An 18,829-nucleotide genomic window follows, 5' to 3' on the forward strand; every position below is an offset into this window, starting at 1 on the left:
GAAACAAGATTGCTGTATGAATTTACAAAGGAAAATAAGAAAAAATGGTTTTACAAAGTAAAATAAAATTTATGAATACGAAGCTACTCTTATTTTCTGAGCTATTCGTTTTCCCCAATTGCTTTTCTGCTCGTTTTTGCGTTCTGAATAATAATTGACTGTTTATTCTCGCTATGAAAACTACGTTCTTTTGAATTCTTGCATGACTTGGAACAAACCGGTTGCGTTAACTCTAATTTTTCTCTATCTCCTGATTTTCCTGTTTACCTGCTTCTGCTTTGTTAATTTAAATTTATTAAAGTATAATATATATATATATATATATATATATATACTCACTGCTTTCGATGGCGAATGAACACATTGGATCGTCGAAGGGAAATATGTTGAGCCTACCCTGGCACGAAAGTATGAGGTGACGCCTGTAACAGGTTGGAATTTTTCAATCTCAATTCAAAATAAAAATCAAATAATCAGTCTTCTTAACCAAAATTTATTGCATAAATATTGTAATGCATCGGCAAAGTTAAGGTTAAACGGTAATAAAAATTTTACAAATATACATTTTTCTTTCTACAGCTTCGACTTCGAGCAAAAAAATGATGACAGTCTATTCCTGAACTTTACGAGGAGTTTGAAAAATGATGGATGACCGATTAGGGTTAACACAGACACACACAAACTCTTTTCTAATGTCTGGGGTGTAGCAAGGATTGAAGGGCTGAAGTGGAGCAAGGTAGCTTAATAAAATTGCACACCTCATCAGGTAGTTCACAGTCCCGTTCCTGTATATCCTCAGGGCGAAGTGCACCGGTATTAGGGGATCCTTAAAATCTCCATGCATAATGAAGTAGGTATCCGGTAGCCAGATATCGTTGTGGTGGTGAATTGCATTCAGGAATTCGTAGCTCGAACGATTGCTGTAACGCAGACGCGGGTCGTACCACTGCTGCTGCAGGAGGAACTCTACCTCATATTTCTGCACCGGCGGAACAACGACGAAATAAGATTAAAACAGAAATTGCTCATTCTCATTACACTACAGATTGCAAATTTCTGCAATCATAGGTTTGTGGAATTGGGTGGAATTCGACTCTACAGCATGTTTTTATCGCCATGTTCGTCAAGGTTATTAAAATTTTTCACGAATATATTTTGTTAATATCACTTCAACAGTTTCTCTAATAGTAGTTATTTCAAAACTTACTATCACGAATAACGGAAGTGTTCAGAAATTCATGTACATGGGATTTTTTATCAATTTATATAGAATTCGGAGTCCAGTTAAATTAGACATAAAATCGACCACGTTCTATTTTTCCAACTCACAGGTTGCTCGGTATTTTTCTTCTTTTCTGCATGTATATGAGACCACAACGAAAATATATCCCCTTAATTTATCTATTGAAGAGAAGTTACGGTCTTGGGGTTTGAATTTTTTTTTTTAAATAACGTACTTGGAAAATAATTTGCAAGAGTCCCTCAATCTGGCCTTCAAGTATAATTGTTTACAAGGAAAAATTCTATTCCGCTAGAATTTTAATTCTCTTCACACATTACATTAGATAGAGTTAAAAAACAAAGAGGTGATTTTCGTCAGTATTTCGAATTCCACAAGTGAACCGACTATATTTTTTTAAATAGGACAGTGAGACGAATAAGTTTTGTTTGATACTTCTTCTCAAAAGAGTCATGAAAAAAAAAGGTATGACATAAGAATCTAATTTTTCATCTTTTGTTCCGTCAAGACACCAAATTCATTACTTTCTTCAATAAACAAAATGAGAGTATTTGTCTTGGTCACATCTATCCGTATAAAATCGCTCTATCTGTGAATGGAAGAAACAGAGCTTACATTTAATTTGAGTACTTGAGAATAGGAATATCAGTACACAACCTGTTCTTGTCAATTAATATCATTTTCATATTTTCACGGCCCTGATTGACGATATTCACATGAAATTTCAATTGAAGAATGTATATTTAGATTGAAAACTAGTGTTGATATTCAACATCGCGGTATTCATTTTATAAACTTTATTTTTCAAATGAACGGCATAACTTGATCGTTTATAATTGCACTAAGATAGAAAAGTAGATATCAACTTTTGATCTCCATACTACAAGGAATGGCTGTAGAATTACCTCGGATTCCTATAAAAAGCATTTCTACGCAAGGGTGCGTTTCGAAGGACCGCAATTTTTGGCAATTTTTTATTTTATTTTAACAGACACGTAAGAAAATACGCGAAAAAACGAATCAAAACAGACAATAAAGTTACTTGTTTCGCAAAAATTCATACGTAGTAGTTAAAATTTCATAAAAATCTGTAAATCTTGAAACTTCAGTGACGTGGTTATCGCAAGTTCAATTACCCTCCCCCCCCCCCCCCCCCCCCCCCCCCCCCCCAAGAACCGAAAAAACGCCAAAGCTTCCGCGAACATGAAACAAGAAAAAAAAAAAAAACCAAACGAACACCCTTAATAACCCTTGACGCGATCATTCGACTAGCAAAAAGCAAAATGCCGCCATTCCGTTAGACTCTTACTGCGACGAGAAAAAAAAACATTAATCTTGTTCCTCCAGCCGAGGGTAAAAACCGGATCTTGATAACGTCCGAACAACGATTCATCCAATTTCGGAGAGCAGCCTTGTCCCTGGCCAACCCCACGTTCTGACACCATTTTGGCGTCGACTTTGATCGGGATTAAGTGCTCCTTCATTCCCATCGGACAAAGAGAATTTTCGGCAGGCTGCTACTGGGCTACTACTTCTACTACTACCACTTGGTGTCCCGACCTTCCCACTTCTTGTTCGGCTCAAAGGAACTCGCGAGTGGGATTTCAACCGCGAATCTTGACCCCCCTTGATTCGCTTTTCGAAGAGTCGGTACTTTCATCCCTGTATTTTTTCCTTGTTCTCTCTTTTTATTGTACTTTTCTAAGCGAGTTCGTTGGCCAAAACGTCAATGTTTTTTATTTATCTTATTAAGAGATAGTCGTACGTTGAGTATTTGTCGAATTTGTATATTTGTAAGGTATGAATGCCTCTAAGTTAAAAATAAGAAAATAATGAAATTATATTATCACCAGAAGCAACCAAAAGCGATGCTAGACTTCAAACCGCTTGGATATCGTTAAAATTTCGACAATTTCACTCTGTCTGTTTGGAATATAAAATAACTTCATTTCTAGTGTTGGTACACTGCATTGAAGGGTGAATATAATACTTATTACGATAATAGCAAGATAAGCTTTAGTGTAAGTAATAACACGCATCGAGAGCACCGGGCTCTCAACTCCAAGGAGAGAACTGGGCTCTAAAACCAAACGAAAGTGGACAGAAATAATGTAACTAAATGAAAATAACGTAAATTATCTGGGTTGAACTCACAGTCGAAAGGGAACGACAGGCTTGTAATCGAAAACAAGGGTAACCAAAAGATAGCCGGGATTGAATAGAATGGTAAACGCGGATATCAAATCTAGTGTAGCTCCAGATCGTACAACCGCACTCGCCGACCACCGAATACAGAATCATATCTGAGCTTTGTTTCGTTGTTCAAAAGCCGGATTACCGATTGTTGTCGTGCGATAGATGTTGGTGGTCGTTAGAGAGTTGTTATGGTCGGGCGGTCAGCTCGTCTCTGATACATGGATTCGGAAGCAAAGGCCTTGACGTGGACTGAGTTTACTTCCAAATTCAAACACACTCTTCAATGGCTGATTTTTATTAGAAGACTATTTTTTACAAAGCAACTAAAACACATTTACTTTCCATGAGGTGAAATGCAAGATTGCTGTTCGTCGATGAAAATCAACGCCTATGCAATGCTGCAAGATTGAATGCTTTAAGATGCCAAGAGATAACAGAAAGTTCTGATGAATATGTAGAAAATAGTTTTTTGAAAAATATTAGCCATCATAGGGTGAAATTGAACAAATCTACAACATTTTTTTTTTTTAACAATTTTAAGTCAATTTGAAATGAAGCATCGATTTCTAAGTTTTTGTTTTGTGATCACAGTATCTTATATCATTGTATTTGGAAACAAAAATCGTACTACTTTACGAATGTAATAACTCCATAAATACTCGGTGAAGTACAACTATCTCGTGATAAAACTAATAAAAAGTATCGATTTTGGCCAATCAACCTTCTCAATTCTGTCTTGCTCTAATTTACCATTAACTTGATAACGTTTATGTGTATACAATATTAAAAAATTACCAAGCTTGATTCGTCCGGCGAAGCCAGACTCAATAGCAGCACGCTTACATTCACGGTCAGAGTGCCTGAAACACATCAACAAATTCACTATCAACAATTTTTGCAGAATACTTTGCACGATGCTTGAGTAAAAATTGCTGCACCTGTAAGTCTGCATACGTCGAAGTAAACAAATTTTTCATATCGCTCATCGTTATCGAGTATTGCATGGAATTTGAAGAGCTAAAAACGTAAAGAAAGAAAAAAAAAACAAACAAATTATTCCGTTTCCACATTTTTTTTCATATAAAAGAGGAAGAACATTTTTAGTCCCGAGTTGAGTGAAAAATTTTAAAATTTTTATGGCACTTGTAAAATTCCATCTTGCACTGGATAACAATGAACCCTCGTCTGAGGTCTCAGGTCTTGAGCACCAACGTGAAACAAAAGCATAGAAGACAGTGGCACAGAGATAGAGGGAGAAACACTGAATGGGGGAGTGAATTTTATCTTTAAAAATTGTCGTGGAAGTGGAAGATCCAGCGACTTGACTGTAAATAAAGCTTTCAGATCCGTGTCTCGTTTCAAGTGGTACGTACAATATATCAACGACACTCTCGATCACTCCAGCAATGAATTATAAAAGGACTCGACGTATAACCACTCGTGAATTCTAGGCGGTTTTTGTTTTTTTTTTTTTTTTTTCCTCTCATATTCTTCTTCATTACTCGCCGTTTCGTACTTACGAATGTCTCTAAAATAAGAACCATAGCCTTGAAGTTTCGGTGATCTTTCGTAGGGAGTTCGACAAAAAGAATAGGAAATAATATCATTGCTGAAATGACGATATCGGAATCCAATTTTTCTAGATCACTTGAATTCATTGCATGATTATATACATAGAACACATCAATTATTCACGTTTGTGTAACGAGACAGTTATAGGAGATTAATATTTTCCGACGAAACTATTTATTTAAAATAATTTCTGCGACAACGTTATTACCGTTACATAATATTGTGCTTTTGCGTCATTATCTTTGGTTTGAATACTGAATTTTAACTATTTTAGATTCTTGTTTTATCACCGATTATTTATAATTCTGTCGAAAATCCGAAAAGATATAAATAGTAAATATTGGAAGAATTTTCTGATCATAATTGTAACGGAATTTACATTATTTTAATGACTGAGAAAACGTATTAGATAATCCAAGAACGAACAAGCAAACACTTCAAAGTTCGCACAATGATTTAACACGATGGTTTAATAATTGAGTGGAATTGAACTTTTTTGCAAATGAATTTTAATCCAAGAAATTGCGAACTTTCAAAGTTATGCGAAATGCCAAATCCCGTTTAATCGGGCAGTTGATTAACAATCTCCCGATCAATGGACCGATTTGATCACGTATTCACGTGTCGCCGCTCATCCGAAGAGTAACGGCGAGGCTTGTTATTAAATTTTGATGTACCAAAGACCATTATGTATCATAAATACCTCCACCTCATGAATAATATTAAAAATAGACAATTTCTAGGTGTATAGCTGAAGCTAGAAAGCTGTAACAACGTAAAGCAATTTTTTTCATGCCACAGTGCGCATGCGCATCTCGTTGACAAAGCTTCGAAGTTCGGACTAGGTAAACTCATTATTGGAACGAAATTCAAACACTATTCATTCGGCACTAAATCATGTCTCGAATTAGCCACCTAAAACAATTCTTTCCCTCGAACCCTTGTCAACGTTTTAATAAAAACAATCATTATACAAGCCATATGTTTGCAGAATATCAATCAATGCAATCTACTATGATATAATGTAATACTTGTTCATTACAATATTCAATATATATATATTTATGTAGGTACATATGATGTAATAGGTATAAACAACGTATACGTAAGGCGCATGTGAACCAGCCAGAAATTAAAAGATTTCAACAGTCGTCAATAATAAATGACATAATTTGATTCTGATATATTTTGTTAGAAAATCGGTTTTTTCGTGGTTGATTTACAGAGCGAGAGGAAAAAAAAACACTCGATTCGATTGCTCTTCCGATAATCTTCTTTTATTAAACACCATATCGAGGAAGTTTTAGCTACGAATATAATGACGATACCACATGTGAGCTAGATTGAATCATTCTGCGGACGAAAAGTGAAGAAACAAAAAATCGATAGGTATGTAATTCCGCCGCAATTGTCATACAACAAGATGAAACAGTTTTTTGTTTTTAAATACTTTTCTGCTGGTGGATGATGATGAGAAGAAAAGAGACGAAAATATGATGAATACATGAGGAAAGTAATGTTCGATTTATATATGTTGTTTCTCTTTTTTTTAAAAAAAAAAAAGGACTGATTCACTGTATTAATTAATCGTTGTTATGTCAATCTCTAACTTGAATCGTACATAGACAGCCGATGGCTAATTGGACACGACGGTGATTATTGGTGACTTTAATGGAATTACACTTTTTCCCATATCTAACGGTTCTTATACGTATCCACAAAGTGGATATTGGTATTTCCGTTCACTTGAGTGGCTTTGTCGACTCTTAATCGTGTCACGCCTGGCGAGAAATTAGGATAACATGTAATACGACGTAAAGTGGAACAAAGAAAATCCAAGGGAGGTGGGGTAAAGAGGAAGGGTGAACAAAGGAAATAAGCAGAAAATAGAAAAAGTAGAAAAAAGAGAGAGAAAGAAGTAAAGAAACAAGGGGTCAATATGCAATTATCTCAGTTCACAAAAGTCGACGTGATGAATCGAGTTACGTGCAGCTTGTGCGTGATTATATCAGCCTAGTTGCTAAATAGAAACGTGCAAAATATCCCGATCGCAAGCCTCACGATTTTATGTGTAAGAAAGTGTCAGTAGCGTGACAAAAAAATCGATGATGTTATAATTTCATAACGGTGTTGAAAGACCGTATGTACAGTGGCTCGCGATGTTCAATGCGGAATTGAAAGAGAATTTCAACGAGCATTGTCCAGTAAAAAATTGTTTAAAATAGAAGACCGATAGGAAAAAAAGTAAGTTCAAAAATTTTGACCAAAAGTCGGACAAGTGAAATTTTATTGAAAGTGAAAGAAAAGAACTAGCTTCGGACTACGTGAATGTTCCCACTTTTTTTAAACCACAAAATTGCATTACGTTCTCAATTTTACCAGAACATAGTTTCTATTTTGTTTCTAAATGGATTTTCCGGCAATTGTGCGAAAGAAATTTTGCGACTGAAATCGCTCACGAACAGAAGAAAAACTTCATATCAGGCAATACTGAATTCACGAAAAATTCATTTGCGAACAAACGAAGCTGTGATTCGTATACAGATTTGGCCGACTGTCTGTTCTTCATATTGAAATACAAAAAAATACTACGGGGTGAGATAAATGTGCCAGAATCAATGCGATTTTTCGAGGAGTTATTTCAACAATAAATCGAGATTGATTCATTTTAATCGGAGCTTTTGAAGCTTTCATCCATATTAAAGAACTTTTTTCAATTACTCACAATGTTTATGAAATTTTCTGATAAACCTGGGCGCGATTAATATTATGATCGGACATTCTTCGAAGTGTTGGAAATTCTATTTCAAAGTTACTTAAAAAATTCGCTCAAAACTGCTAAGAAATATCTTGCGACATTTTTTAGATATCATTCGGGTGGTTCGAAATAGTTACGAAATCGATAAAATGGGTTTTTAAGTTACTGAGATTGATCGATCAGTTTAAAAATGAGTCGGATAGTTTCATTGTCATAATATCGTTTAGTCAAAATTGGAATGCAAGAAACAATTCTGCATATGACGATTCCAAGCATTTTAGACACTGTGAAATCAACGTAAATTCTCCGTGAGGTTAACCATTCCTAAAAGCATGCACCTACGCTCAGTGAAGATGTTTTCAACACGTTTTATTAGATCTCAATTGATTTTAATTCACTTGGAGTCAGTTAAAATCGTAAGTCACGTTTCGTTGATTGGGGCCACTTAAAGTCAGACGATATCTTGTAAGTGATATTCATTTTAATTGATCTCAAGTGAACAATTCAAATTTCAAAACTCACTCAAAGTCATTCGTCAACGTCTTCAGAACTTACTTCAAGTTTTCTCTCAATACGTTACTTTGAGACTCACTGTATTACAGTCGTAGAGTTCCAAGAACCGTGCTTACCGAGGTGCAAGCTTTTATGGCAGAATAATCAGCCTTTTTGAATTCCATTAACTCACCGACACAAAGTTTCTTGATCATAAAACTTTGATTGGGGCCACTTAAAGTCAGATGATATCTTGTAAGTGTTATTCATTTCAATTGATCTCGAGTGAACAATTCAAATTTCAAAAGCCACTCGAAGTCATTCGTCAACGTCTTCAGAACTTACTTCAAGTTTTCTCTCAATACGTCACTTTGAGACTCACTGTATTACAGTCGTAGAGTTCCAAGAACCGTGCTTACCGAGGTGCAAGCTTTTATGGCAGAATAATCAACCTTTTTGAATTTCATTAACTCACCGACACAAAGTTTCTTGATCATAAAACTAATATGAAATGAACAACAAAGTCACATTTGTCCAGATTAGAAACTTGTCTTTAGTGTACACAAATCTTTGTATGAAGCGAGTGATGATGCTGATTTGTTTGAAGGTACGGAGAAAAATGGAGAAAGACAGAGATACAGTGATAAAAAAAAAAGTGAAGGGACCAAGGTAAAGAAGGTGTATTTAAGTATAAAGCTAAAACACGGATGTAGGTCAGGGATTCTGAACCGATTAGAGCATAGTTTTATCGATCTAACGACTTAAAGTGGTGTAACCAAAACATTGACGGCAATGAAATGGCTAACGATTCATAAAATGGCTCTGCCGTTCCCCTCGTTATCCACTGAGATGAATTAGTCACGGTGAGAGGTGATCGAATGCTGCGATAAAACTGTCGAATGCAGATGATTGATTGGTGCACATAGATAGTTCAATATTAAATAAAAAAAAAAAAAAAAATTCACGAAAAACAATAAGAAACACCGTAAAACATTCCTTTAATATCTTCTTTTTTTTCAATAAAATCTAATCATCGTTGGGAGTATGGCTGGAGAACGAGAGAATGATGAGGTGCGGTTGGGGATCGACTGCAGGGTGAACATCTAAGACTAACACATATCGCAATAATTCGAAGGATGTCCCGCAGTCAAGATTAGAGGGTGAATTTTGTAAGCGCATGGTTCAGTGAGACCCTGGGTTTACACATCGTGACCACACACAGCAAACACCGAATTCATCACACACGGCGTGTATGTATTTGAAAGTGTAAAACACATCTGGGTATGTAGGTATAAAAATGTACAATATAGAATAGTACGACAAACGATCAACGAAAATTCTGGGGTTAAGATCAAGTGCGCAACCATTAACGCGGCACTATTTTGATAGTGCTACTCTGAACGTCTCATGCCAGAAAAGGTGGAAAGCTGTGTACCAGTGATTCAGTGTTATTGGATTGCTGATTTCACACCCGACTTCAACACTTTGCTTCAACTGAATTTGACCAATTTTACGTAAATCTTCGTGAAGTGCGCACACCGGACTTCACAAATGGTAGATTCTTCTGAGCTATGAGCTGTGCTACTGAAAATCGTTTCTCTTCAGTTAAATTAGAAGAATTCTAGTAACGTAATCGTACCGATTGTGGGCAGTTATTTCATGGAAACGACTAAAGACGTTGTTACTTTGACGTTATGGAACCTCCGATTGAATTTTGACTCGTAGTATAAAACATGCCAAAGACAGTTGAGAGGAAGAGTAGCGTAGGTGTCTTATTTATCCAGAACCAGAAGTGATTCTGCATGAGTTGATGATGATTGACGTACCGCTATTGACTGAAAGCTGGTAGAGAACGAACCAATTCCTCTTCTGCGATAAGACATCAGGTCTAAAATCCAAACCACCACAGCTACAGCCATTCAAAGTTAATCCATCATGCTGTAATTACCCTCAGATATCGCTATAACACCGTTTGCATGCCGTTCTTTCTTAATCATAGCACGCTTTTTAAATTCCATTCTGTCACTCTACTTTTTTTCTTTCATTTCTCATTTCATCTCGCATCTAACTTCCTAATAAACACTAAAAGGAACCACGAAGCACTTGTCTTAACCCCAGCAATGTAAGACACGTGGCTGCGGGATTCCATTTGGAACTTGTGCGCTCTGAAACTGTACCACAATTTGTACAGAATCTAAGTAATCTCCTAATGGCGTGAAAATTGGCTCAAACAAGAAAACGAGCGCCGGTCTGCTTAGCCCTTGACCATGCTTTCCCCGCAACTCGTCTTCGCAATCTTATCGTTAATTGGATCAAGGAAAGCTGGGATAATTCGGAAAACCGAAACTCGTAGAACGTTTCCGGGTTCAATTTGATCGGTGAATCGTCGATTCAACCGGATGTAACAATCGGCTACCGCCACCGTTCGTATTGAATTGGGTAGTGGTGTGCGATTTAGAAACCATGTTTCACATGCCTCTCTCGGATCACGATGAAATTTTTTTTTGCCACTTCCTTCCGTCGAAGAGAAGGTCCTTGTAAAGTATTACGGTCCAATTTCGAATAAAAAGAATTACGAATTGAAGAAATTTTTATGCTAACCGATAATTTTGCATGCGGAATTCGCACCTTGTACCAGAAATTCAAGTGTTCGAATATTTTGAAGATGCTTTTCTCAATTTGAAATATCCCCTTCTCTTGTGCCGTGGACGAGTAATTCAAGAAAGAATTCTGTTTACTGTTTAGCCAATATACATTTTATCCAATGACTGGGAAAATGTTGTATCTCAGTTTAGCGCTTTGTTCCACAATGGACTCCACAGTCGAACATCTGTACAATCTACACGTAATTGCTAAACAGAGAGAAACCACATCTCCATAAAGTATAGGTATATAATATGTATACTGGAGTGTGAATTTGCACGACCATCACCGACATTATCGTCAAGACGAACCTATACATAAATAATATACCTGCATATCCTACATTATGATAATTATTATTCGTTCGCCCGCTTTTTTTCTCTTCTTTGCTTTTTATATACCGGGACAATCTCTTGAAACTTGAAAATCGACCGCGCATTCGCGAGTTTTGTCGGCTGTTCATGCAGGCTCGCCATCCAGAGTTTTCAGCTGTCAAACTGTTTCTGGTGGCGATGTATTTGATACGAATTTTCGAGGTGAGAATCTCAAATAATTGAGGTAGCGACTCGGAAGGGTTTGAGAAGCATTTGTTATCGGGTCGGAAAGTTGATTCTTCAACGAACGGTCGGAATTTAATGCTTATGCTCTTTGAAAACTCAAACGTACACATTTTGCGTACGTTGGCTGGCCTGCATCGCAGACAAGAATATGGCTGCGGGAAGATTTCGCCGACCAATGAGATTGAATTATTTGGCGCACGCGCGGTTGATTTTCAAGTTTCAAGAGATTGTCCCGGTATGTATACATATATATGTAATATACCGTCAGCTTTTCTGACAGCGGAACGATCTACGAGCCTGCGGCAGGCAACCGTAGTTACAACTTATGCCCAGGTCGATCACCGTGTCCCGCCACCTCATTACCGCACTTCATAACTGAATTGGATGACAGTCCTATTCTTAACTGCCTCATTATTACCTGAGGTGATTGTCTGTGTTAAGATTTCCATCATATTCCACATTCCCTAATATTCAGGTTATTTTGACAAATAATGTTTGCTCAACCTAAATATTAGCTGTAACTCCGGTTGCCTGCCGCAGGCTCATGGCTCGTTCCGCGGTTAGAAAAACTCACGGTACGTAGTTCAACAAGCAAATCAAATGAATAATCAATCCTCGTAATCATTATTTTTATATTATATTCAACAGTGGGACGGACCGCGGAGATGGGTGCGGAGATTTTCGTGCGGCATGAAGTTGTTATTGATGTTCTTGTTCTGGTTCGGATTGCGGGGTGTTGGCGTTGATTGATTCGTCAACGATGCCACGTCGCTTGGCTGTCGCATCCCACAGCAAAAGTCCGCATCTGTAACACCAACGAACCCGTAGGGCAACCCGTAGCGCTGAGATGATCCTGATCTCAACATTTCATCATCATCATCATCATCATCATCATCATCATCATCATCATCATCATCATCATCATCATCATCATCATCATCATCATCACCATCATGATCATCATCACCATCGTCATCATCATCATCAACGTCATCATTATCATCATCATCATCATCATCACCATCAGCTCTTGTTGATCCAGGATTGAAACTTCGGCGCTCCAATTATAATCCCATACCATACATTTAATCATCATCGTTTATCGTTACTCTATGCATATAGCATATGTATATATATATACCTATCATTTCGAATTATGAAATGTATATATATCCACGTATCTTTCGTGGTCTGGATAACAGTATAATAATAATAATAATAATAACAATAATAATACTAACAGTTTACGTAATAACAGATACAAAGGTATATGTGTGCATTTGTGTGTATGTGTGTGTAAGTTTTTGATACTTTTACATACATTTTTGACGTATGACAAATTTTCTTTCGGATTTGAAAACAATGTAATCAAACAGAATCAATCAAGAGAGCAATGAAAAAAGCAGTAAAAAACTTACCTGGATTCATTTAGCTCCAATTTTAAGCGATTGCTACTTTATCATTTTAATTCCGCTGTCAGGCCATCACTTACTACGCGTTGCATAAGCAATACTCATTATGAGGGTGAATTTTCTCTTATTTTCATCATTTGAAAAGTAGTCACAGATTAAAACCGTTCTTCTAGTTTGGGTCTTTACGGAAATTTTTTCTGTGAAATATGCAAACTATCTTTACAGCGCCAGTTTGGTATGAATTTTTTCACTATTCAATGGAAATTAAACACAATTCTGTACTACGAATGAATCAAATTCGTCGAACATTTTGTTTTTCAAACAATTTTCGGCAAGTACGGTACAAACATCACCGATGAAATCGAAATAAAAATTGCCAATTGACAAAGTTATTGAAAACTAGAATTCCATTGTATTGAAAAGAGTTCGGCAATCTTTCATAAAACCTATGCTGACTAAAAAAGTGAATCAATTGTCATTCGGTTACTGTAATGAAAGTTTCAAGTACTGTAAATTATTCTCATTTCATTGTATCGACGCCTAAATCTCGCTGCTCAATGTTAGAGACGGAAATATTTGTTTTGTGTATAATCCACGAGAAATTTTACAACGAGAATCCAATAGGTCAACATAGAAATGGATTTTTCGGATACAATTTGAGCACCGTGCGAGTGTCGTACATTGATTATTTATACTTCAGATTAGTCTGAAAAATCGTACACGTATTATCTTGTACATAATTCACAGAGTAGGTACGTATCTACAATATCTAATCCGAGGAGCAAGTGACGGCTTTAAAGTGGAAATTCAATTTGCATAACAATCGCCCCAATGATACGTACAAGGTGTCCGTGAAGCGTGTTATTTCTACCTCTTTGATTTACCGCGTTCGGCGATTTACATCTCCAAGAGATAATTGCACACGTGTATCTTCGTCCATGATTGGGTTATAGAAATGGGGTATCGGACTGATTGTGATTTCGGGTTTTAATGAATGGCTGCGGTTGTGTGATCGTGGAGCAGTGTTACTGATTGAATATATTATTGTATACAAACACAATTTTCGAATTGTTCTGTTAGATTAATCAGACGAACTCATAACAAACGATAACATACTTCAGTTAACTGATTTCATTGGGAAAAGAAGTCGATTAATCATCGATAAACAGTGCAAATATAACTCATTTTCAGATCAGTTTCTAATGTTTGCGTCAATAATGATTTTCTTGTTTCCAAAAACCCCTTCAATTATTTTTCTTCAATTTCATCTGTACCTGAACAATACGTACGTGAATTAAGACATTGGAGAAGAAGTGAAATGTTGGGCCAACATTTTTGATTTGCATACCGATGTGAGAAATTAACGATAATTATATTTTAATATAAAATCAACAATTCAAGTATATCGATACGATGTTTAAATTTTTGCTACAATTACTTGTGAAAAATTCCTTAACGTGAGAGACGTTTGTTTCTACAAGCGCATATCTATCCTATCACAGTCATCGATTAAGTCTCGTTGTATGCAAAAACGGTGAAAGAAGAAGGAATGACAATGAAAACAACCAAAAACGTCAGGCATTATTACGCCCTTTAAATTTTCCGCTAGATCTATTCGCATCGCATGAATTCGTTCCGCGTATTTACATGAATATGTATGTATGATCCTAAGCCCTAAAGTTTCGACTCGATATCGGAGATGAATGCTGAATAATGCATCTTTGACGGTGCTCGGCTCGTCTTAACGCCCGACGAGAGGATTGAATCCGTGCCGGTTACACGGAATTATGAATTAGATCCTGACAAGTTTCCATACCGCTGTATAATCTCAAAACCTAATTGTGAGCAGAGAATCTTCCTTATTCTCTGAGGCGAATGGATCGGTATCTACCTGTTAAATAATTGCAAGGCGTTAATGACAAATTGCGCCGAAGAGGGTGAAGTAAATTGGATTTATATTGTACAGAGACGAGTGGATTTTTTTTTCTCCAATAACGTAGAAGCACAAAATGCGACGGAGATTAATGCTTAGGATCTTAAAATATTTTCGATAATTTCCATCAAAAAATAGAACAATCAGCGGAACGTCGTCAATCATTTTTTCTCTGATCCATAATACGATAATTTTATTACATTGTTCTTACCTCCTATGATACTTTAGACTTAGTACAGAAACTTCTGATAGAATTTTATAAAAATCGATCCAGCAGTTTTTGAGGAGTGGGAGTCAAATTTCCGAAAGACCAAAAAGTCGACTGCCGAAAACTCGACATTGTTAAGATACGAATTCTAAAATAACGAAAGATCAGTGAAACTAACATTTTACCTTCGATAAATCACTCAGTCGAATAACTGTTTTCCGAAAGGTTAATGGTCCGACCGGTTTTTTATTTGAAAAAAAGTTGTTCAGAACAGTTTCAACGCCGCCAATTAATTGAAACTGGTAGCAGATACGCTTTCGCTGCTTTGGTCCCTTTGTATAAATAAGATTCAGCATTTTGAATTTCTGAGTTTTTGATCTTTCGCGTTGATAAAATTTGCATTTGTGAATTTTTGTACAAATTATGACTCTGAGACTTGAACACTCGACTTTTCCAGTATTCAATATTCTTCCCAAATCGATATTTTGCTCTTCGTAATCTTGCTCATTCTTAAGAGTTCTTTTCGGTACGAATTTACTTCCACATATTCGCGTTCTAAATTTTAATTTTTTTATAGTACACCTTGTCTTATTTACTGCCTTTCTACGTTTTGGACTTTCGTTAATTTGACTTTTGGCATTTCGATCCATCGACTTTTTCCATTTGGTTACCATCAGTCGCAAAATTCTCAATGTCAGATTTGCAGGAATATTTGGAAATCTTATTGTTCAACCCTCCGTGGTCACACTGAATCGAATTGAAAAGTTTAAAGTTCCCTCTGTAAGTAGATACGAACAGGCTTTGAATAGCAGCATCGATTTACAACAGGTTTCCATGAAAAACCCGTGAAAAAACATTGATAAACACATTCATATTTTTACAATTACATGTTTGTTTTGATGAGTCATTGGTTCTGCACGAATCGTTTCTACAAGTAAAAAGCTCTATGAATTTCATCCGACATGCGATGGTCTCACAATTTCATTTGCACGGGATCGCTTCTGCATTCGGCTATTCTACAAGATCGTTTGCACAGGTTCGTTTCTACACGCTGCAATTCTACATGAGCAGGTTCGATTCGTTCATACAATTCGTTTCTGCGCTGTCGTTTCTCTAGATTTGTTTCAAAATGAGCAAGTTCAGTTCGTTTCCACGGGTTTCCTTTTGTACAATGTAGATTATAGGACAACCTTAGAGATCATAACCAAAGTATATACTTTCGTAGACTTCGTCCTGTAGGTAAATCTGGTTCTATAAAAATAAACTCGTAGAATAACAAACCTAACTGGCACACGCTAATTTGCTCAAATGTAGAAACAAACTTGTGGAACCACCGCGTGTGAAATAAATGTATCATAGAACCACCGAATGTGAGGTCGAACTTATAGAACTTTTCCCATCTAGAAGCGATTCCTGTTAAACTCGTTCTCACTCTTTTTTTCACTCGAAAATATACCCGCTTCAGATCTGAGAATAATGAGCGATTTTCATGTGCTCACTAAAGGACTAATTTTTGCTTCGACGTACGTCTCTTCAAGTGTGAAAATTCTTTACCTGTGAAAATGATCTAAAAATAAAAGAATTCCAATAATCACGATATTTCGATGGAAGATTGTTTTTTTTCGGAACTTATTTCTTCATCTCTGTTCACCATTTAGTTATTTGATTTCGTACGTGAATGCGGTTGTTCAATATACTTCTATACCCAATATGCGAATCAATTTTTTTTTTTCAATCCGATCGGACCTAGATTGTTGCAATGACAACGATTGAAAAACGGCTCGAGTCATTTCGACCCAGTGTAACAACGAAAGCTTGGAATAGTACATCATCTTACAAATGCAGAAAATATGTGATTTTCAATGACTGTGAAGTTAGCAACGTGAGCCGCGATCGGCGAGTGCAGCATTCGCTTGGGTCAGATATTACCTATAATCTACACCTGTGACACACGTGATTTTTTCCAACACCTGTAAAGGGAAGTTTGATTTAAGAAGCCACGAAGGTGCCGCTGGCAGTGTGTAAAATATCGATTGGATAATTACTTGATGACACAGTGCGTGAAATCAAGTTATTAGTAAGTGCGCATGCGCCAAAGAAAGCCATAGTGCGGAACATCGAGCATTTCAGATGTGCGCATGCGCCAATATCTTTCAACCGCACTTTAGGCATTCTTTTCATGCTTCTAAAATCAAACTTTCCAAGCAGGTGCTGGAAGAAATTCTTGCCTTCTTCTCGAAAAATGTCAGGGATATTTTGAAATTCTAAGACAGCTTCAAACTTACGGCTGATTTGGAAAAATCGGCTTCTATTCGTCCGCAAAAATCGGTCTATTTATAACATAATAATACGATTATATAATATAAATAACGTAATCATTTCTTTTTTCATATTTTTTCTCAATAGTTTTTTTTCTCTGTAGGTTTATTACACGTCTGGCAGTTTTGGGCACACAACATGTTTAATTATTTAGAATCTCTTCAATACGTCGCATGAAATCTTTCGATTTCTTCGAAGTTCTATCTTTTTTTTTTTTTTTTTTTTATTTTTGTACCTTACAATTTTTGAATTTCCACGTCATAAAGTCCCATGAAATATGGAGAGGTCTTTGAAATCCCGTGATGTCCGGCGAAATTTTACTGTCTAATTCCAAGAATTTTGCCGAAATCGAAAATATGCTGATGTCTCACAGAGTCCAATTTCCATTAGATAATATATTCTAACGTCACGCGAGGTCTCGCGAGACTAATGAAATAAATTGATGAAATTTTGCGCATCCTTCGGTTGTCGTTTTGTCTACGAAATCTTGTGAAAGCCGATGAAATCAGCTTATCAAAGATATCGTGAACTGACAAATATTTTGATGTCTCATAAAGACTTTATACACACTCTATTCTCACGGAGTGTAGGATAACGCCCCGTACATACACATGATATATAAAGTCTTGCGAAGTCATTACGTAAAATCTTTTGAAAGCCTGCGAAGTTCCGAAAGTCTGTTCGGAACGTTTAGATATGTATGAAAAAAAAAAAAAAATCCACGAAATTGTTGTTAGTCTTGAAATGTGGCGTTAAAAAATATTTTGAAACCACTATAGTTCTTCACTGTTTTCTTGTTGAAAATTTGTTTTGAATAATAATGAATAAAAAGTAAGAATCGAATGCCTTGACTTATCAGTAAATTTCGCAATTTCTCTGAAAGTCATCTCTCTGGTTTCGAACCTCGTTAAACGAACACTTTCTGTGATTTTGATCAGCCAGGGGATTTGAGGATGAGAGCGGTGCCCGGTTCGTATCACGTTTTAGTTTCTGATTGGATTTTGATGCAGATGAGCCGCCGAAATGCTGGCTTCTTGCAACCGCAGGACGTGTAATAAGAGCAGAGAGGTACGTGGAGTTGCCCCTCGGCAATATTACGCCCACATAGCCATAGCGAGTACCTTGTACTCTCACACACAATCAACGCGGATTGCATGCTCGTGAATAACTTTGACTTTCCTCGCTTGATGCGCCCTTATTCAATAATTCATGGATGTATATGTACAAGGTGTGACGTTTTTGCGACACCACGTAGCATTTATTCATAACAATGTCGCGGCATATTCCACGTCGTTGTTACCTAATGTAGGGTGGTTGGTTCGAAAGCAACCTTTCTCTACATCTCTTTCACTCGAAAGACTTGTTCTCCATAGCGAGAGAAAAAAATCGAGGAAAGATATTGCTTAAATGCAATCTTCTAACGATAAGCTTTACTCTCGGAAACCCAAATCTTTCCATTCAAATCAATCGTTGAAAGAGGTTGTTTTCTTTCGATG

At 36.5% G+C, this 18,829-nt stretch overlaps 1 protein-coding gene across 16 annotated transcripts in view; it reads right to left on the minus strand.

The window, feature by feature from the left end:
- The window catches only part of pHCl-1 (pH-sensitive chloride channel 1), a 105,475-nt gene that overhangs the window by 27,797 nt on the left and 58,849 nt on the right, over window positions 1-18,829 (minus strand). For 12 of the 16 annotated variants that reach the window (XM_046620296.2, XM_046620295.2, XM_069135080.1 and 9 more), the window contains exons 5-7: window positions 4,232-4,296; window positions 759-979; window positions 340-422 (exon numbers count right to left, since the gene is read on the minus strand). In XM_046620296.2, the coding sequence (XP_046476252.1) occupies window positions 340-422; window positions 759-979; window positions 4,232-4,296 (369 nt within the window). Of the gene's footprint in view, window positions 1-339; window positions 423-758; window positions 980-4,231; window positions 4,297-12,119; window positions 12,267-18,829 lie in introns of all 16 variants that reach the window. The other 4 variants (XM_046620292.2, XM_046620298.2, XM_046620297.2 and 1 more) reach the window with 1 other exon arrangement.

The sequence above is a fragment of the Neodiprion pinetum genome, chromosome 4, assembly GCF_021155775.2.
Source record: "Neodiprion pinetum isolate iyNeoPine1 chromosome 4, iyNeoPine1.2, whole genome shotgun sequence".
Classification (NCBI taxonomy): Eukaryota; Metazoa; Arthropoda; class Insecta; order Hymenoptera; family Diprionidae; genus Neodiprion; species Neodiprion pinetum.